Source organism: Fukomys damarensis, unplaced genomic scaffold, assembly GCF_012274545.1.
Source record: "Fukomys damarensis isolate Sample0158 unplaced genomic scaffold, DMR_v1.0_HiC HiC_scaffold_27, whole genome shotgun sequence".
Lineage (NCBI taxonomy): Eukaryota > Metazoa > Chordata > Mammalia > Rodentia > Bathyergidae > Fukomys > Fukomys damarensis.
The window spans coordinates 47,594,159-47,609,597 of NW_022900939.1; the positions used below are offsets into that span (position 1 = coordinate 47,594,159).

Below are 15,439 nucleotides of genomic sequence, written 5' to 3' on the forward strand. Positions count from 1 at the left end.
TTTTTTTTTTTTTTTTTTTTTGTGGTACTGGGGATTGAACTTGGGACCTTGTGCTTATGAGGCAGGCGGCGGTGCCACTGAGCTAAATCCCTAGCCCTGTTGAAAGTTGAATTTTTATCTATGCTATTGCTTCTTCTAGTTTAATTTTAAATGTTTAGTAAATATAAATATTATAAGTAATATTTGCATAGATCATATTGACCTAGTGTGTGTGTTTATTCTAGTTTTTAAATATTTGGCCGAAAAATATCTTCAGAAACTCAAACAACAAACAGCTGAGGATCCACAACTGCAACATTCAAGTAGTAACAAAATAGGTAAGTACCCAAGAAATTTTAGCTGGTGTTATCAGGTATGTATCCTCTGTGCATTTTTTTTTTTTCGTTTTGAGACAGATCTCAAACTCACTATGTATCCCAGGCTGGCCTCAAACTCAGGGTGATCCTCCTGTCTCAGCTTCCTGAGTGCTGGGATTACAGGCATGTGCCACCTTGCCCAGCTGTTCATTATTATATTTATTTTTTATATGTAATGTGGATATTTCTTTAAGAAACGTTATCAAAAAGTGTTCAGTTGATTATTGAACTTACAAATATCAGATCTCTTGTGAAAAGATATTGTGTTAAAAGTTTTTTTACTATTTTATGAATCAATTTAATACAGTACCACAAGTATAAACTTTTTATAAAGGTCTATCCTTTATAGAAAAAAAGTGTTTTGTTTGTTTTGTTGAGACAGGGTCTCACTATGTAGTTCAGGCTGACCTTGAACTTACTGTGTAGCTCAAGGTAGCACTGAACTCCTCGTGATTGCCGTGCCTCAGCCTCCCGAATACTGGGATTCCAGGTGTGTGTCGTCATTCCTGTCTAGAAAAGAGTTTTAAAATACCTGTTCTTACCAATTTTGTCAGTGCTGGAAACATTAGCCACAGCCATTAAACAACAGAAAGAATTAAAAGGAATAAAGATAGGAAAGGAAGAAGTTAAACTGTCATTATTTGCTGACGACATGATACTCTACATAGAAGATACCAGAACTCCTCCAAAAGACTTCCAGACTTAATTGACAGGTTCAGTAGAGTAGTTGGATACAAGGTTAGCACTCAGAAATCAATAGCCTTTTTGTACAAAAATTACAGATTCACTGAGAGAGAAACTGGGGAAACAATTCCTTTCAAAATAGTGTCCAAAAAATGAAATATCTACGAATTAATCTAAAGAAGGAAGTAAAAGACCTCTACACTGAAAACTACAGCACTCTGAAAAAACAGACTGAAGAGGTTGTAAGAAAATAGAAAGACATCCCTTGTTCCTGGGTAGGAAGAAACAATATAGTGAAAGTGGCCATACAACCAAAACTGCTATATAGATTCAATGCAATCCCAGTTGAAATCCCCACAGTATATTTCACAGAACTAGAGAAAACAAAAATTCATTTGAAACCATAAGAGACCTAGGATAGCAAAAGCAGTTCTAGGCAACAGAGGCATGGCAGTGGGTATCACAATCCCCAGTTTGAAACTGTACTACAAAGCCACTGTGATAAAAACAGCATGGTACTGGCAAAGAAACAGACTGGAGGATCAATGGAATAGATTAGAAGATGCAGAAACAACTCCAGACATACTCAGCCACCACATCTTTGACAAAAGAGCCAAACATCCTCATTGGAGGAAAGATGGCCTCTTTAATAAATGGTGCTGGAAAAACTGTATTTCACCCTGCCAGAGATTAAAACTAGACTCATATCTGTCACCATGCAGTAAACAAAAATTGAAGTGGATCAAAGATCTAAATATTAAAACATACACTAAACTTGATGGAAGATAGGTTAGGTAGAATTCTTGAAGACATGGATATAGGAAAAGACTTTGAACAAAACCTCAGTAGCACAGGAACTAGCACAAAGAATCAACAACTGGTATCTCATGTCATTAAAAAGCTGCATTGCAAGAGAAACCACCAATAGAGCTAAGAGACAACCTTCAATGTGGGAAAATATTTTTAACAGCTGCTCCTCAAAGGTCTACTATCTAGAATATATAAAGAACTCAAAAAATCAGACCCCCCCCCAAATTTAAAGACCCAGTTCAAAAATGGGCACCTAAAATGAACAGACGCTTCTCAGACAAAGAAGTAGAAACAGCAAATAAATATATAAAAAAATGTTCAATATCATTGGTCATTGGAGAGATGCAGATGAAAACAACACTGAGATTCCACCTCACCCCAGAAAGAATGGCTGCTACCAAGAAATCAATCAATAACAAATGCTGGTGGGGTTGTGGGGAGAAAGGAACCCTTCTCCATTGTTGGTGGGAGTGCAGACTGGTGCAACCACTGTGGAAATCAATATGGAGATACCTCAAATAACTGGGATTAGAGGTTCCATTTGACCCAGCTATTCCCCTGCTGGGTATCTTTCCAAAAGAATTAAAAGATTCATACCACAGTGATACATCTGCACCCATGTTCAGACTAGATGAGGCACATTCAGGGTGGTAAGGACATAGACTGCATCCATGTTCATAGCAGCACAGTTTGTAACAGCTACAACTTGGAAGCCATCCAATTGCCCATCAACTGGTGACTGGATAAAGAAAATGCACTTTCTAATGAGATAGAGCACTGTTCTGGCATAAAGAATGAGAAACTAGGGCCGGGGATTTAGCTCAGTCGTTCCACCGCCTGCCTTGCTAGTGCAAGGACTTGAGTTTGATCCTGGGTACAAAAAAAAAAAAAATTATAGCTAATGAATGTACATTGACTCCATTCTCTTGAGTGAGATAAATAGGACACACGTGTAAGTAAATACCTAATAGTTTCTCTGGTGTGAGAAACTGAAAACATAAATAAGGATCAAAATGTATAATAGATCATGTGAAATGGTGGGGGGGAGTCCAAAGTGAAAGAAGTAGGGCTTGGGGAAAGGAAGAAGGGAAAAGAATAGATAGGAGAAAAGGACAAAATGGAAACAAAGTCTTTGTAAGTAGGGAGGGGAGGAGGGGCGAAGGGAGGACAGGGGAATGGGGGAAAATAAGAACCAAGACCTGTCATGTGAAGGTACAAATTATCAATGATGAATACAGCTACTGTATACCTAAAATGTACCAATAAACTCAATGAGTTTTTTAAAAAGGAAGGACATCCTGCAGTATGCCGCAACCTGGAGGACTCCTGAAAGTATTGTACTAATGAAAGGAGCCCAACAGTAAAAGAAAGTGAGTCTACTTGTAGGAAGTGCTCACGGTCCTAGGAGCAGAGGTGGGGCAGTGGAGTGGAGAATTATGGCTTAGCAGTAGTTTGTTTTACAGATGCAGTTAATTTTATCCTTTTTTTTTTTTTTTTTTTTTTTTTTTGGTACCGGGGATCGAACTCGGGTTCTTGCACTTGCGAGGCAGGCCACCGAACCACTGAGCTAAATCCCCAGCCCTACAGATGCAGTTAATGGAGATGCATGCTGGCTGTGGTTTTACAATGTCATGAGCATTTAATACTACTGATTTACACTTAAAAATGCTTAAGGTAGCTGGGCCTGGTGGTACAGGCCCCCAAATCCCAGCATTCTGGGAGGCTGAGGCAGGAGAATCACAAGTTCAGGCCTAGTCTGGGCAACCTAGCAACTTAGTGAGACCCTATCTCAAAATGCAAAATAAAAAGTGAACTGGGATGTAGCTCAGCACCAAAGCTTTGGGCACCCTAGTACTGCCCCTCCCCCAGAAAGTCAAGGGAATAAATTTTGTTTGCATTTTACAATAAAATGAAATTGTAAACACTTGAAAATACTTTGTTTACTAATAATGCTTCAGGTACCTCCGAGGTATCTCAAAGTCAGTCTCTGTTTTCCTGCTCACTATACAGGTGTCTTCAATACATCTGGCGGCAGTCACTTGAGTCAGAATTCAAGTACCCTAAACGGTGGAGACGTCATCAATCTTAGACCTAACAAAGAGAGGACCAAGAAAAACAGGAACCTCTTCAGCAACTGTAGCATACCCTAAACGTCTGTGGAGGGAGAAAGTTGAATCACATTCCGCCATTCACTGAGAAACACCCAGCAGTGTTTTAGCAGACTTTACACCTCCTGGCTTCCTGAACGGACAGATGTTAATGTGTGCTTTCTGGAGTGTGGAGTGAGACCTCTGGTGGAAATGTTGCTGCCCTGTGGACTCATTTTTAAATTTTTACTTACATTAAATGAAGCTTGTCCTGTATTTGAAGGAATGGTATAAGAAATATCAAAACAGGTTTTGCTGAATTGTAATGCTGAAATCATGAATGAAATGCCTAGGTGTGTTGGTCCAGATTTTAATATTGTGCATTAAGGAAAGATAGCAAGCACTCTTTCATGAAATTGGCCATCCAGCTTTTATGGAAAAGTACTGAGTCTGAACACTAACAGCAAAATAGTTGTGCACTGTAAACTGAAACCTCGCTGGGCTACACAAGGGCGTTTGGGCGTCACCTGTGCAGCGTCCATGAGTCCAGCGAGGATGGACGCGTGCAGACCCTTGCGCTGGAGCACGTGGAGGGCCTGTGCGGTGCCTAGGGAATGTAGATGCTAATCGTGTAAAGTGACGTACACACTGTGTATGTACAAGCTTTCATGTTCAAATAAATTCCAGGCCTATATTTTGCAAAATGAGCTTGAGCTAAAAAGTGCTTCGTGCCAAAAATATTAACCTTTTACAGTGCTTTATTGTTAGAATTTACATTATTTTCTCTTAGGATCTCTGGCAGGATCACAAAAGAGGGGTAGAAACGTTTTAAGCCACAGGTTCTCCCAGTGAGACTTCCTGTAAAACCCTTTCCCTATGGCCGCTGTCGTATGGTGCCTCACACTGTTGTCCTGCCACTGCGGCCCTCAAGATGTACAGCTGCAGTTGCTCAGGATGTTCTGTGATGCATGCTGTTGCAGCCAACACCTTTCACTGCTGACTGACAACCCCTTTTAGGATTGTGCTGAAAGCCAGGCGTGGTGGTGCACACCTGTAATTCCAAACACTGGGAGGCTGAGGCAGGAGGATCAAGAGCTCAAGGTGAGCCTGGACTACATAGTCCAAGGCCAGCCCAAACCCTTTCTCAAAAACAAAAACAAAACAAAAAAAAATTAGTTAACCATTTTTTCTTTTTAACCTGGATTGAACTCGGGTCCTTGCGCTTCCAAGGCAGGCAGCAGAACCACTGAGCTAAATCCCCAGCCCTATGCTATTTTTAAAATACATAAATGATTGGGCCGGGGATTTAGCTCAGTGGCACCATACCTACCTTGAAGTACAAGGTCCCAAGTTTGATCCCCGGTACTGGGGGAAAAAATACATAAATGATTATCTTCAGTCGTAATCCAGTTTATGGGTGTTATAATGCACAGCAACTCTAGAGCATCCTTTTGTTTACACTTTTTTGTATGGTACCATAGTTTAAGGTTATTACTTAAAAATTTCTATTTCCTTTGGTTTGTGTAGAACTTCCTCAAGAGCTCTGTCAGTACCACATAATTTAAAATGTGATCTCATGTAATGACGTATCAGCATCAATTTTGTGATTTGGGATAGTAGCCTTCCAAACAAAGGTAATTAAACTCTATTAAAACTGATTACCAACCCAGGCATGGTACTGCACACCTTTAATCCCAGCACTTGGGAGGCTGAGGCAGGAGGATCAAGAGCTCAAGGCCAGTCTGGACCACTTAGTGAGATCCTGTCTCAAAATCAAGCAAAAATTCCCCCAAACACCCTGATTATCATTCATCATCCATCATTTGTTTTGTGTTACTGGAGATTAGACCATGGCCTTCAAGATGAACTACATCCTCAGCCCTCTTTGAGAGAGGCTTGCTAAGTTGCTCAGGCTGGGCTCAAACTTGGGATTTTCCTGCATCAGCCTGCTGGAGTGCTGGGACTACAGGTATAAGCCACCAAGACTGGTTTAGTAGTTTTAATGTATAAAGAACCCCTTTCAACATAGCTGGTTTTTATAAGATTTCAAAGTACTTAAAACTAACTTCTTGGAAAATGTGTCATGAAGTCACTTTTCATTATTTTGTACTAAATACATAAATGTTTTGCATATTTCTTACGTTTTATCTTTTTTTGAAGTCTCCTATTTGTACCACCTCCATCCTCCTGCTGGAGTATGCCAGAACCCCTAGGGTGTGCTGTGGTTAGGTGGTCGGAGTAACGGCTGCTGTCCGTGCGTTCAGAGACTGGTGTTACCTGTCACAGCGGTGAATGCAGGCGCTTGTGTTCACAGCACTGTTGCCGGCGGTGGGATAAGCACCGGGAAGTCTCACTCCCTCACAGTGGGTACCTGCATCCGCTAGTGATCCAACTGCTTTATTTTCTTCAAATCGTCTAATTTTTTCACAAAATACATGTTGTGGCAAATAAACTTGTCTTTATTGGCAGAAAAGTCACTCATTACATAAGGTGGTTCAGTTCTACTGCATACTGATTAATGTGCATGGGTGAAAGCGTGTTCCTTCTCTGTATCAAAAAGTTAATCTCTGGTGATGGTCACTTTGTTAAATCCCTTTTTTTTTTATAAAAACAAGGTATCTTTGTTGTGTATTCACATTTTTACTTTTTCATTGCTGTGTTTTACACCTAAATAGGTTTGTCTATTGAACTAATTCTTTTTTTTGTTTTCGGCTTTAATTGAGTTTATTGGTACATTTTAGGGATACAGTGCAGTTACATTCATTGTTGGTACCTTGTACCTCTACATGACAGGTCTTGATTCTCATTTTTTCCCTTTACCCCTACCCTCCCTTCACCCCCTCTATTCAACTAATTCTGAAACCTTCAAAATTTACATTAACCTTTCCCCTTGTGCCTCCTCAATCTTTCAAACACCCTTGTAATGTGTGATGACAGCGTGGATGCTGAGCAGCTGCGGCCAGGCCTGTCCCTTCCCGCGTGTGCTGTCCCGCGCTGTGCTCTGCCGCTGTGGCCGACTTCAGCGTGCGGTCAGCTCTTCCCCCTCAGCCTGTGGACTCAGCAGTACCCAGCCGCCCTCAGCTTGCGCGGTTTTCCGGAGCGCCCGAAGTTGGAGGCGCTGTACTTTTTCAGAAGCTAACAGCAGAGGGTGAGGACTTGCCTGGCGGGGTGGTGCGCCCTTGTCCGCGTCCTTAGGGCGGGGCCTTTCCCGAACACCTTCGGGTGCCCCTGGTGTCCCAGCCTGAGAGTTGAATTCCTAACTCCAGGTACCGCAACGCGGCAGCGCGCTGGGCCCGGGCGTGGACACCGGCGTGGGTGCGGCAGCTCCCGTTTCTGGGACAGAGTGGCCTTGGGGAGCTTGTCCTCTACCGCATAGCAATCTGGAGGAGGAGCACTGTACTGCGCTCACTGTAGGCTGTCACATGTCAAATCCATAGATCATACAGGAGACTGGTTTGCCAACCTATTTCAAACGCAGTGGGGCCTAAAATGTCCAGTTACCAAGGTCATGCTGAGAGCCATCTGGCTATGCTCTGTTAGCTCTACAGCAAGGTCTTGGTAAAATTGTTTTAAAAATAAAAACTGGGTTAAAAGGAGAGCCCAAACTGGACCCCTGCTATGTTTTTGTTGCTAATACATAATGTATTTGTAAATTTAAATGAAAAACCACTTGTGTGTACTGGTACTGGGTTGGTTATTCCCTCAAACTTAATTTAAAAAACACTCCTTGATTAAAACTTCATCGAAGATGAATTCCAGTAATCAAAAAAATAAATGCATTTCAAAGCTAGAACTTCATTTGACATGTATGATGTGTATCGCCCGTGGAACTACATACACAGGCACAACGCGACTTCTTTAAAAACCAGAATAACTTGACCCTGCCTGTTTCAGTCCCTTTTCCAGCAGCCAGTGTACGCCTTTTGGTAGCAGCAGTTGATACAGCGAGTCCCTGCCTTACACGCCAGTTCCGTTCCCCGGAGAACACCCCTACGTGGGACTCACTCGTACCCAGAGTGAGTCCTACACAGCACACGCGTGAAGGCACATGACTCCGACTCCACTGACCTATTGGAATGCAGCTCGGTGGCACTGTGCTTTCCCTAATTTTGCCCAGGAAATTTCTTTTACATGCTATCACTGTTATTCTTATTTTAAAAAGTTATTTAGTCTTGTTTGTCCTGTAGTATAAAATAATTGGGTCTTTTGATTGGTTTGTTGTTGAGACAGGGTCAAATGACACAGCCCAGGCCGGCTTTGAACTAACAATCTTCCTACCTCAGCCTCCCGAGTGCTCGGTTTACAGGTGTGCATCACCACCGCGCCTGGCTACTTCTGACCTATTTAACAGATGCTCACTTTGGGCCAGGCCTGCACAGCTGCAGGTGGGAGCTCTGTCTCACTCCCTCCTTGCAGAGCAGGGCCTCCTGGATCTCGAGCTGGGCCAGGGTGAGGGTTGGCTTCCCCAGGCCTTGCCTTGCCGGGCTGGGGCGGAGCGGGCTCCTGCATTCCTGCTGTTCTGTGCACACCCATCTCACTTTGCTCGCTGACATGTGAGCACACACACGCACACGGAATGGGCTGAGCTCAAATGTCCGTCTTTGTTGCTCTTTCTTTTCCAAGAGTCTCACTTTTAACTGTTTTGTATCTGTAACTGTAAAACCCACCCTTCAGGAGTAGCATTATCAGTCACATGTACTTCACATGTGTCATTTATCAGTCATTCAAAGGGACAAATGCATGAATCTCATAACATAAATCACTGCATGTTTTTCATTTTGAGAGAGCATGTCATGGGCAGAGCCGCAGTGACCAGCGGAGACTGACGGGGAAGAGGGTGCAGACAGCACTTGAGAAGTTGATTGCCCATTTCTTAGTTTTCAAGACACCGCTGAAGAACAAGATGACACAAGCAGTGTGTACGAAAGCGGAGCAGATCAGCCCACTGAGCCTGAGGCTTCTGGAGAGACGGAAACCCAATGAGGCAGAGCCAGCAGGCAGTGCGGCCGCCGGCTAAGGAAAGCAGTGGACAAGTGCTCAGGCTGTCACTGCTTTCCATACAGAAAGACTAATTTGGCACTCTGCACAGAAAAGTCAGCTCATTACCACTTACACAGAAAAATATATAAAATCAGTGTGAATCTTTTTATGTGAATCCCTACATTCTAAAAAAGACTGAGTGTGAAGTCTAATTTCAGAGCAGCATTTAGAGAAGTTGTTGAGGTTTTTGTGCATCAGTAGTACTATTGAACATTTAACAAGTGTTCTACAGTTACTTCATTTACCATGGATAAAAAAGGATCAACACATCAGTCCACCTAGGTAGGAAGCAAGATGCAAAGTAAATAAGGTTTTACGTTAGAAAAAGTGTTGAAAAGATTTCGGTGAAATGGCTACATTTAATTATTGAAGACAGTACACACTCATACAGCATTTATACCAAAAAAATGTAGAAGTGTCAGGCCATGAAAATGTATACAGCGTTGACCCAGTGCACCCCGTGCTGGGAACTGATACCAGGAGGAGAGAGCCCTGTGTATCCAGCTGTCTCAGTAACAGCAACAAACTGCAAACAACCCACATGTCCTCGGGGGAATGGACGAGTACGTATGGCACAGCTACACAGCCTTTTAAACTGATGAGCAGCATTATAGAAGAATGCATTTGAGAAACCAAGTGGATATATAACTACTCACATCAGTAAGACGAAAGGTGACCGTCTCACGTTGTAAGCTATGTGTTCAAGTATGTAAAATATGCATAAATCTTTAGCTTCAAAGTAATGTGATACATGCAGATACCCAGAGACATCTGTATGAGTGGAAGGACGCAGGACAGGCTCTTCCATGCCTCCGGAATCCTCCAAACACTTCGTGTTCACATGGTGTGTGCAGCGTGGAGGGCGGGAGTTTCTGCAGGCTCCCGCCCTGGAGCTGTTTATTTGCCCTGGTCCAGCCGAGTGGGGACACTTTGCCCCTAGCTGAGCTTTACTTTCTCCACATACTGTGCAAATCTACAAAATAGTAAAATACATAGTGCTAGATCCTAGTATAAGGCAAAAATTCAGTGTATAAAGTCTAGATAATTAAAATACTAGTTTCAATTGAGTTGCAAAACTTGGACACTGCAGTAGTTTGCTCATGTGAAATAACTTCTCCTATCAAGTGGCCATGCCTGACATAAAGAACTAGCGTCACCTAAAGTAGCGTCTCAGCATCTTGACGTGACCCGAGTGCGCACAGGCTTGGAGACTAGTTCAGTCTGCTATCAGCATTTGCGTGCAGAACTTTGGAGCCGGCTCCTTTCGAATGCTCTAGCAGCTTGATGGCCTTGTCTGAGTTCTCGATGTTTCTGAGCAGAGTCTCTAGTCTTCTCTTGATTTTCTTCTGATCCTCAAGGGCACAACCAATCACTATAGACTGGAACTTCTGATCCACCGGGCCCGGTGGCACCTCAGAGGAACACGCGCTGTGGAGGGACGTTAAGTGGCACTTGGCGCTGCCCAGGTCCTCCAGGAACTTGCTGACCACGTCGTCTATCATCCTCGAGGCACGCTGCAGGGACTCTTCCTGCTGCGGGTTCCTGACGGTTTCTACTGAAACTTCAACGGTGAGGGTTCGTCCCATCAAACGGTTCGCAGTCAGATTCAGTTCTTCTCGTTCTCCTAAACACAACAGGTTGTGAAATAATCAGCGGGCGACAAACTATCCACGTCAAGAACACCAACGCCTTCCATGGTGGCTAAATGTACCTTTTAAACACTTCTGCTACGAAACTTTTTCAAGGTAAAGACAAATTCTAGCACACAAGTAACTGATGAAGTGTTGGGCTGGAGAGCGGGTGCAGAACACCTTTCCCTGAAAATCGCACAGGACACCAGCTGGCGTCCCAGGTGTGTGCTTCTGCACAAGCTGGGGAGCTCTGCCTCCATGACCAGGCCGGACGTCACATGCACCCTCAGTAGGGTGTGTGCTGGGAAGAGCTGCGGGGTTCACACGTCCCACAGAAGAAATGCAGGATGCCCTGGTCTCACTCCTAGGCATGGACTTCGCCCCTCCAGGACAGCTGACACGGCCCGAGGTCAAGGGGCTGTCCTTTACCTCTGCTCTGAATTTCCTCCACTTCCCCTCACGCCTCAATTCGGCTCCTCTGTCTACATCTCTGGTCCTGCCCTCACCCTCACCTGCTGCTTTTCAGGCTCCTGCAGCAAGCGGGGCAACTCGGAGAGCACGGAAGTTAGGACTGGGAGCCCGAGGGAGACGGGGCTTTACTGCGTGGGCCTGGACTTCGGGCTGTGGGAGCTGGCAGGGGCCCTGTCCTCCTCCCCTGAGGGGCGGGGGAAGCACCTAGGCGCGCGGCCCGCTGTGCCGCAGCAGCTCCCGCAACCCAAGTGCAGAGCGCAACCCAAGTGCAGAGCGGCGAAAGCGGCCCGGCCCCTCAGACAGGAGGCGGCGCTCACCGTCACTGATCTGCCGCATGTCCTGGCTGTTCTGGATGCTGTGGATCATCTCCAGGAGGACTTCCTTTTCTTGCTCAATAGCAGTTGCAGCTTCCCGCAAAGCTTCCACCCTGTGTAAATTGGGGAAACAAGGCAGTGACCATTACACAGAGGGTGCTCTTCCTCTTGGTGCTCTCACCTCATTCATTGCAATTCAAGTTTAACATCACTAGGAATGCTTTTTTCAAAATTTTTCTTTAAATTATTCATCGAAAAACAATCATTCACTGGGTGTGGTAGTGCACGCCTATAATCCGAGTACTTGGGAGGCTGAGGCAGGAGGAACACTGTAAATTTGAAGCCAGCCTGGCCTAGTGAGTTCAAGGCCAATCTGAACTGTATAGGGAGACTGCCTCAAAAACAAAAACAAAAAACCCCTCCGTGTTTCTTCTTCATTATTATCATTATTATTTTTTTTAGAACAGGGTCTTCTGTGTCGTTCAGGCTGGCCTTTGCAGCGATGCTCCTGTCTTAGCCTCCATAACGAATGCTGGGATTATATTACAGGCACATGACTAAGCCCACCTTTTTTTTTTCCTAATTTACTTACCTCCCTCCATTTTCTCCCTGCTCACAGAGCAACTGTTCTATTTCATTTGTGTTATTTGTGTATCTGCGTACTTTAAATTTGTATCATTCAGAGCTTTTACTTTTTGTTTCTTTGGACTCAGTATTACTCTATTTTCAGGACTGTCAGGTTTCCCGGGCACACTTCCACGCAATAGTTTCTGGTTGCTGCATAATATCCCATGTGTGCTCCCACCTGATTTTATCTCTGCGCACTCCAAGGTGGACTCTCAGGCTGCCTGCCTACTTCTCAGCACAGGGCACAGCCCCTCTGCACTCCGGTGCCGCATCATCTCCCAGGGCTCCCATCACAGGGGACCCTAGTCAGGGACGGCCTGCACTGGGCAGGTCTCACTGTTCAGCCTGGGGAAGAGCTCCTTATTCTGATGGGATCGGTTCATCTTTGTTTATGCCTTTGAAGTATGAGGGCTTTCCCCAGACCTAGATCATAAAATAGTTTTCTCATTAACTTTACAGTTTTAAATTCTGTATGTTTGCCACTAGGATCCTCTCGTGTGCTTAGGTAAGGGTTTTGTCTTTTCTAAGCAGAGAGCCATTTTTCCTTGAATTATTTACCAAATAATCCATCTTTCCCCTAATGATTTGTACATTAAGTTTACCACTGAAATCTCTATCACACATTAGGGTAATGGATCTTATACCCACATACATTTTTAAAAATAGGAAGGATCAGTCATAATATGGTCTAATATCTGGTAGAGCAGGCTCACCACAGTTCATTAAAGATAAGAAGCTATTTATGGGCCTTTATTCCCCTATATAAACTTTACGGTAAGTTTATTTGGTTTCTAAAAACAGTGGAGGAAACATGACGTCTTTATAATAGTGTTACATTCAAGGGCATGATGTCATTTACTTAATCTTCCATAGACTTTTTTCAGATTAGTTTCCAGGTTCTCTTTTTTTCAGTGGCTATTTTTTAGTTAGTGCAGGTGTGCGATGTAGCATCTAAACTCCTGTGTGGAGCTGGTCCACGTACAGGACACAGGACACATCTTCACTCCTTTTCTCTCCTTTCCTCTCTCCCCTCCATTCAGCTTGTGATCCTCAGTTTCTCTTCTTCTTTTACATGTTTGCAGTATGTATGAGACAAGCTGTTGTTCAGACTGGCCTTGAACTGGCAATTCTCTTGCCTTGGCCTCCCAAGTGCTGCGATTCCAGGCATGTGCTACCATGTCTGGCTTTTACTAGAATTTTGAAATTTTCTTTATAGTAGTTTTGTGGACTTGAGTGTTCCACATACTTTGTGGGTATTTTTGCTGACATGAATGAATGAATTTTTTAGTCAAGTATTGCTGGTTTCAGAAATGCTTGCTTGTTTTTGGTACTGGAGATCAAACTCAGGACCTTGTGCTTGAGAGGCAGGTGGAACCACTGAGCAAAATCCCTGGCAGAAATGCTTCTTTTTTGGGCTTCATTCAACTTATCACTGGCAGCGTTTATATTTATTAATTTTAATGGTCAGTTTTTTGATTCACTGATTCTTCTAAGAGGTTAATAATCCTATCATCTGCAAAAAAATTAAACAGTGACAGCTTTTGTCATGCTTTCTACCTAGCTCCTTATTTTTTCTTCAGGGCACTGAGGAGGCCCATAGTGTACTAGTGCAGTGCTGGGTGTGTCAGTCTTGCTCACGGTCAAGAGGGAGCCATCTGGGCTTCTGGCCTGACCCTGAGGGACCACAGCGGTGCTGCTGTCCCTTCTGTCCCCAGCCGCACACAGGCACCCTTACGTGGGTCCTCACACACAAACGCATCGGTCACTAAAAGACGAGGCCATGAAAGCATTAGAACCAGAGGAAAAAAACCTGCGTGTTTCAAAGTACTCCATCTCTATTCTTTTTTTTTATGTACTGGGGATTGAACTCTGGTCCTTGCACTTGCGAGGCAGGTGGCGGAACCACTGAACTAAATCCCCGGCCAACTTGCTTTCTTTATTCTTTTTTTTCAAAATACTCTATCTCCACATCACTTATCACAGGTGAGTTGCCAGCTTTTGTGAAATGACAGGACAGACATCTTCAATGTATTTGTCTGAACGTGAAAATCTATGATTACGGAAGAGCCAAGCAAACTGCTGCCTTGTGTGGGTGCAGAGGAGGATCGACTCCAGAGCCCCGCAGCCCTCTCTACTCTCCCCCCCAGCCACACAGTGCCTTCCCTCCACCACCCACGTTCACACCCCAGAATAGCACCGAGTCTGGAAGCCGCAGTGTGGCTTTATTCTTGCAGATACGAGGTCTGGTGGGACTTTATTTGGGGGGATCGGACATGAAGCATCGCTGGAAACACAAGCACGCTCTCTGTAAAGTGGGACTGAGCAGCCTCAGGCCCTCAGGCCCGACTCACTGCTTCCTCAGGTGTTCACACCAGCAATATGACAGTAAACCAGGGCCCAGCGCGTTCGAGAGACTGCTGAGCGTACTAAAGTGTCACCTGTGACTCCAGCATTCCCATAAGTGACACAGAAGAGTGGTGATGTGATGAGAAGATGGTGAAAGAATATATTAATTTTTCAACACTCGAGTCTGCATTCAAATGCAAGATGATAAAAAGAACTCTGTTCTGAAAAGGAAGGCTTCCGACACTACAACAGTAACTCTGGAGTCAACAAGAATGGGTTAAAAGGAGACAATCTAGAAAAAACATAAATCTATGAAGATATTTTATCATTAAACCCAAATTAAATTAGAACTTTTTCAGATTTGTGGGGATATTTTTTCTCTACAAGGCTTCTTTGCTGATTAATAGAAATTACCAGGATATTTTCCTTGTGAAAACACAGATTTCACTTCTATAGAACTTCTTATTTACATGTTCATTTTATAGCAGAAGCAAAACGTTATTCTTTAGGCTACAAAGACTGCAGTTTGTGGCACCATGGGCCTTGGTGTGCTGTTTTCCTTTCCAAAGCATTCTCTGTGGTCCCTGGGCCTTGATCTCTCCCAAAGCCCAGTCCCCTGCTGGCAGGAGCAGAACACCCTGCCCTTCTCTCCACCTGGAGGCAGTGAAAGCACCCTTTAGCACGGTGCATTTACATGTTTAAAGTGTCCTTTTCAAAAGCTGAACCTGAGCTTATTTGAATCACATTTATGCTGCTTATCAGTTACTGCTAACCTTCCTCATATTGTGTTTTATCTATGTCTTGTCCTTTAGTTTAGTTAACTCCATCTCCCTCTTATTGTCTTTCTGGAACTCTGGTTAGGCAACTGACCATCCCACTTTATCATTCCTATTTCTTAGTATCTCATCTGCCAAGGCTTGTCTTAGCAGCAGGGGGAAGTTCTGCTTTACTAACAGATCTTGGAAGCTGCTGCAAGTCCCAACTGGGAAAGAACTTCTCATATCAAGGCTGGTCCTGGCCATGCTCCTGGAAAGTTTTCTGTCTCGAATCACAACCACCGCCCCCCCCCCCGC

At 44.1% G+C, this 15,439-nt stretch overlaps 2 protein-coding genes across 2 annotated transcripts in view; one reads left to right on the forward strand and one right to left on the reverse strand.

Annotated features, from left to right (window-relative positions):
• Rab23 (RAB23, member RAS oncogene family) overlaps positions 1–5,027 on the forward strand; it is a 19,939-nt gene extending 14,912 nt beyond the window's left edge. Inside the window, exons 5-6 of the mRNA XM_010617887.2 lie at positions 225–317; positions 3,861–5,027. Coding sequence (XP_010616189.1) covers positions 225–317; positions 3,861–4,000 — 233 coding nt within the window. The 3' untranslated portion in view covers positions 4,001–5,027. The remainder of the gene's footprint in view (positions 1–224; positions 318–3,860) is intronic.
• Positions 5,028–6,715: 1,688 nt separating this feature from the next.
• On the reverse strand, positions 6,716–11,635 carry Bag2 (BAG cochaperone 2). Its single transcript, XM_019206615.2, has 2 exons — positions 11,397–11,635; positions 6,716–10,601 (listed from the first exon to the last, which is right to left on the reverse strand). Exons 1-2 carry the CDS (start codon positions 11,443–11,445, stop codon positions 10,189–10,191), a joined length of 462 nt encoding a protein of 153 aa, XP_019062160.1. The 5' UTR covers positions 11,446–11,635; the 3' UTR covers positions 6,716–10,188.
• Positions 11,636–15,439: the final 3,804 nt, after the last annotated feature.

Coding starts and splice junctions, on each gene's coding strand:
- Bag2 (XM_019206615.2), bottom strand. CDS start 11,445: ATGATCCACAGCATCCAGAACAGCCAGGACATGCGGCAGATCAGTGAC. Junction 10,602..11,396: donor CATGCGGCAGATCAGTGACG/GTGAGCGCCGCC, acceptor TGTTGTGTTTAG/GAGAACGAGAAGAACTGAAT.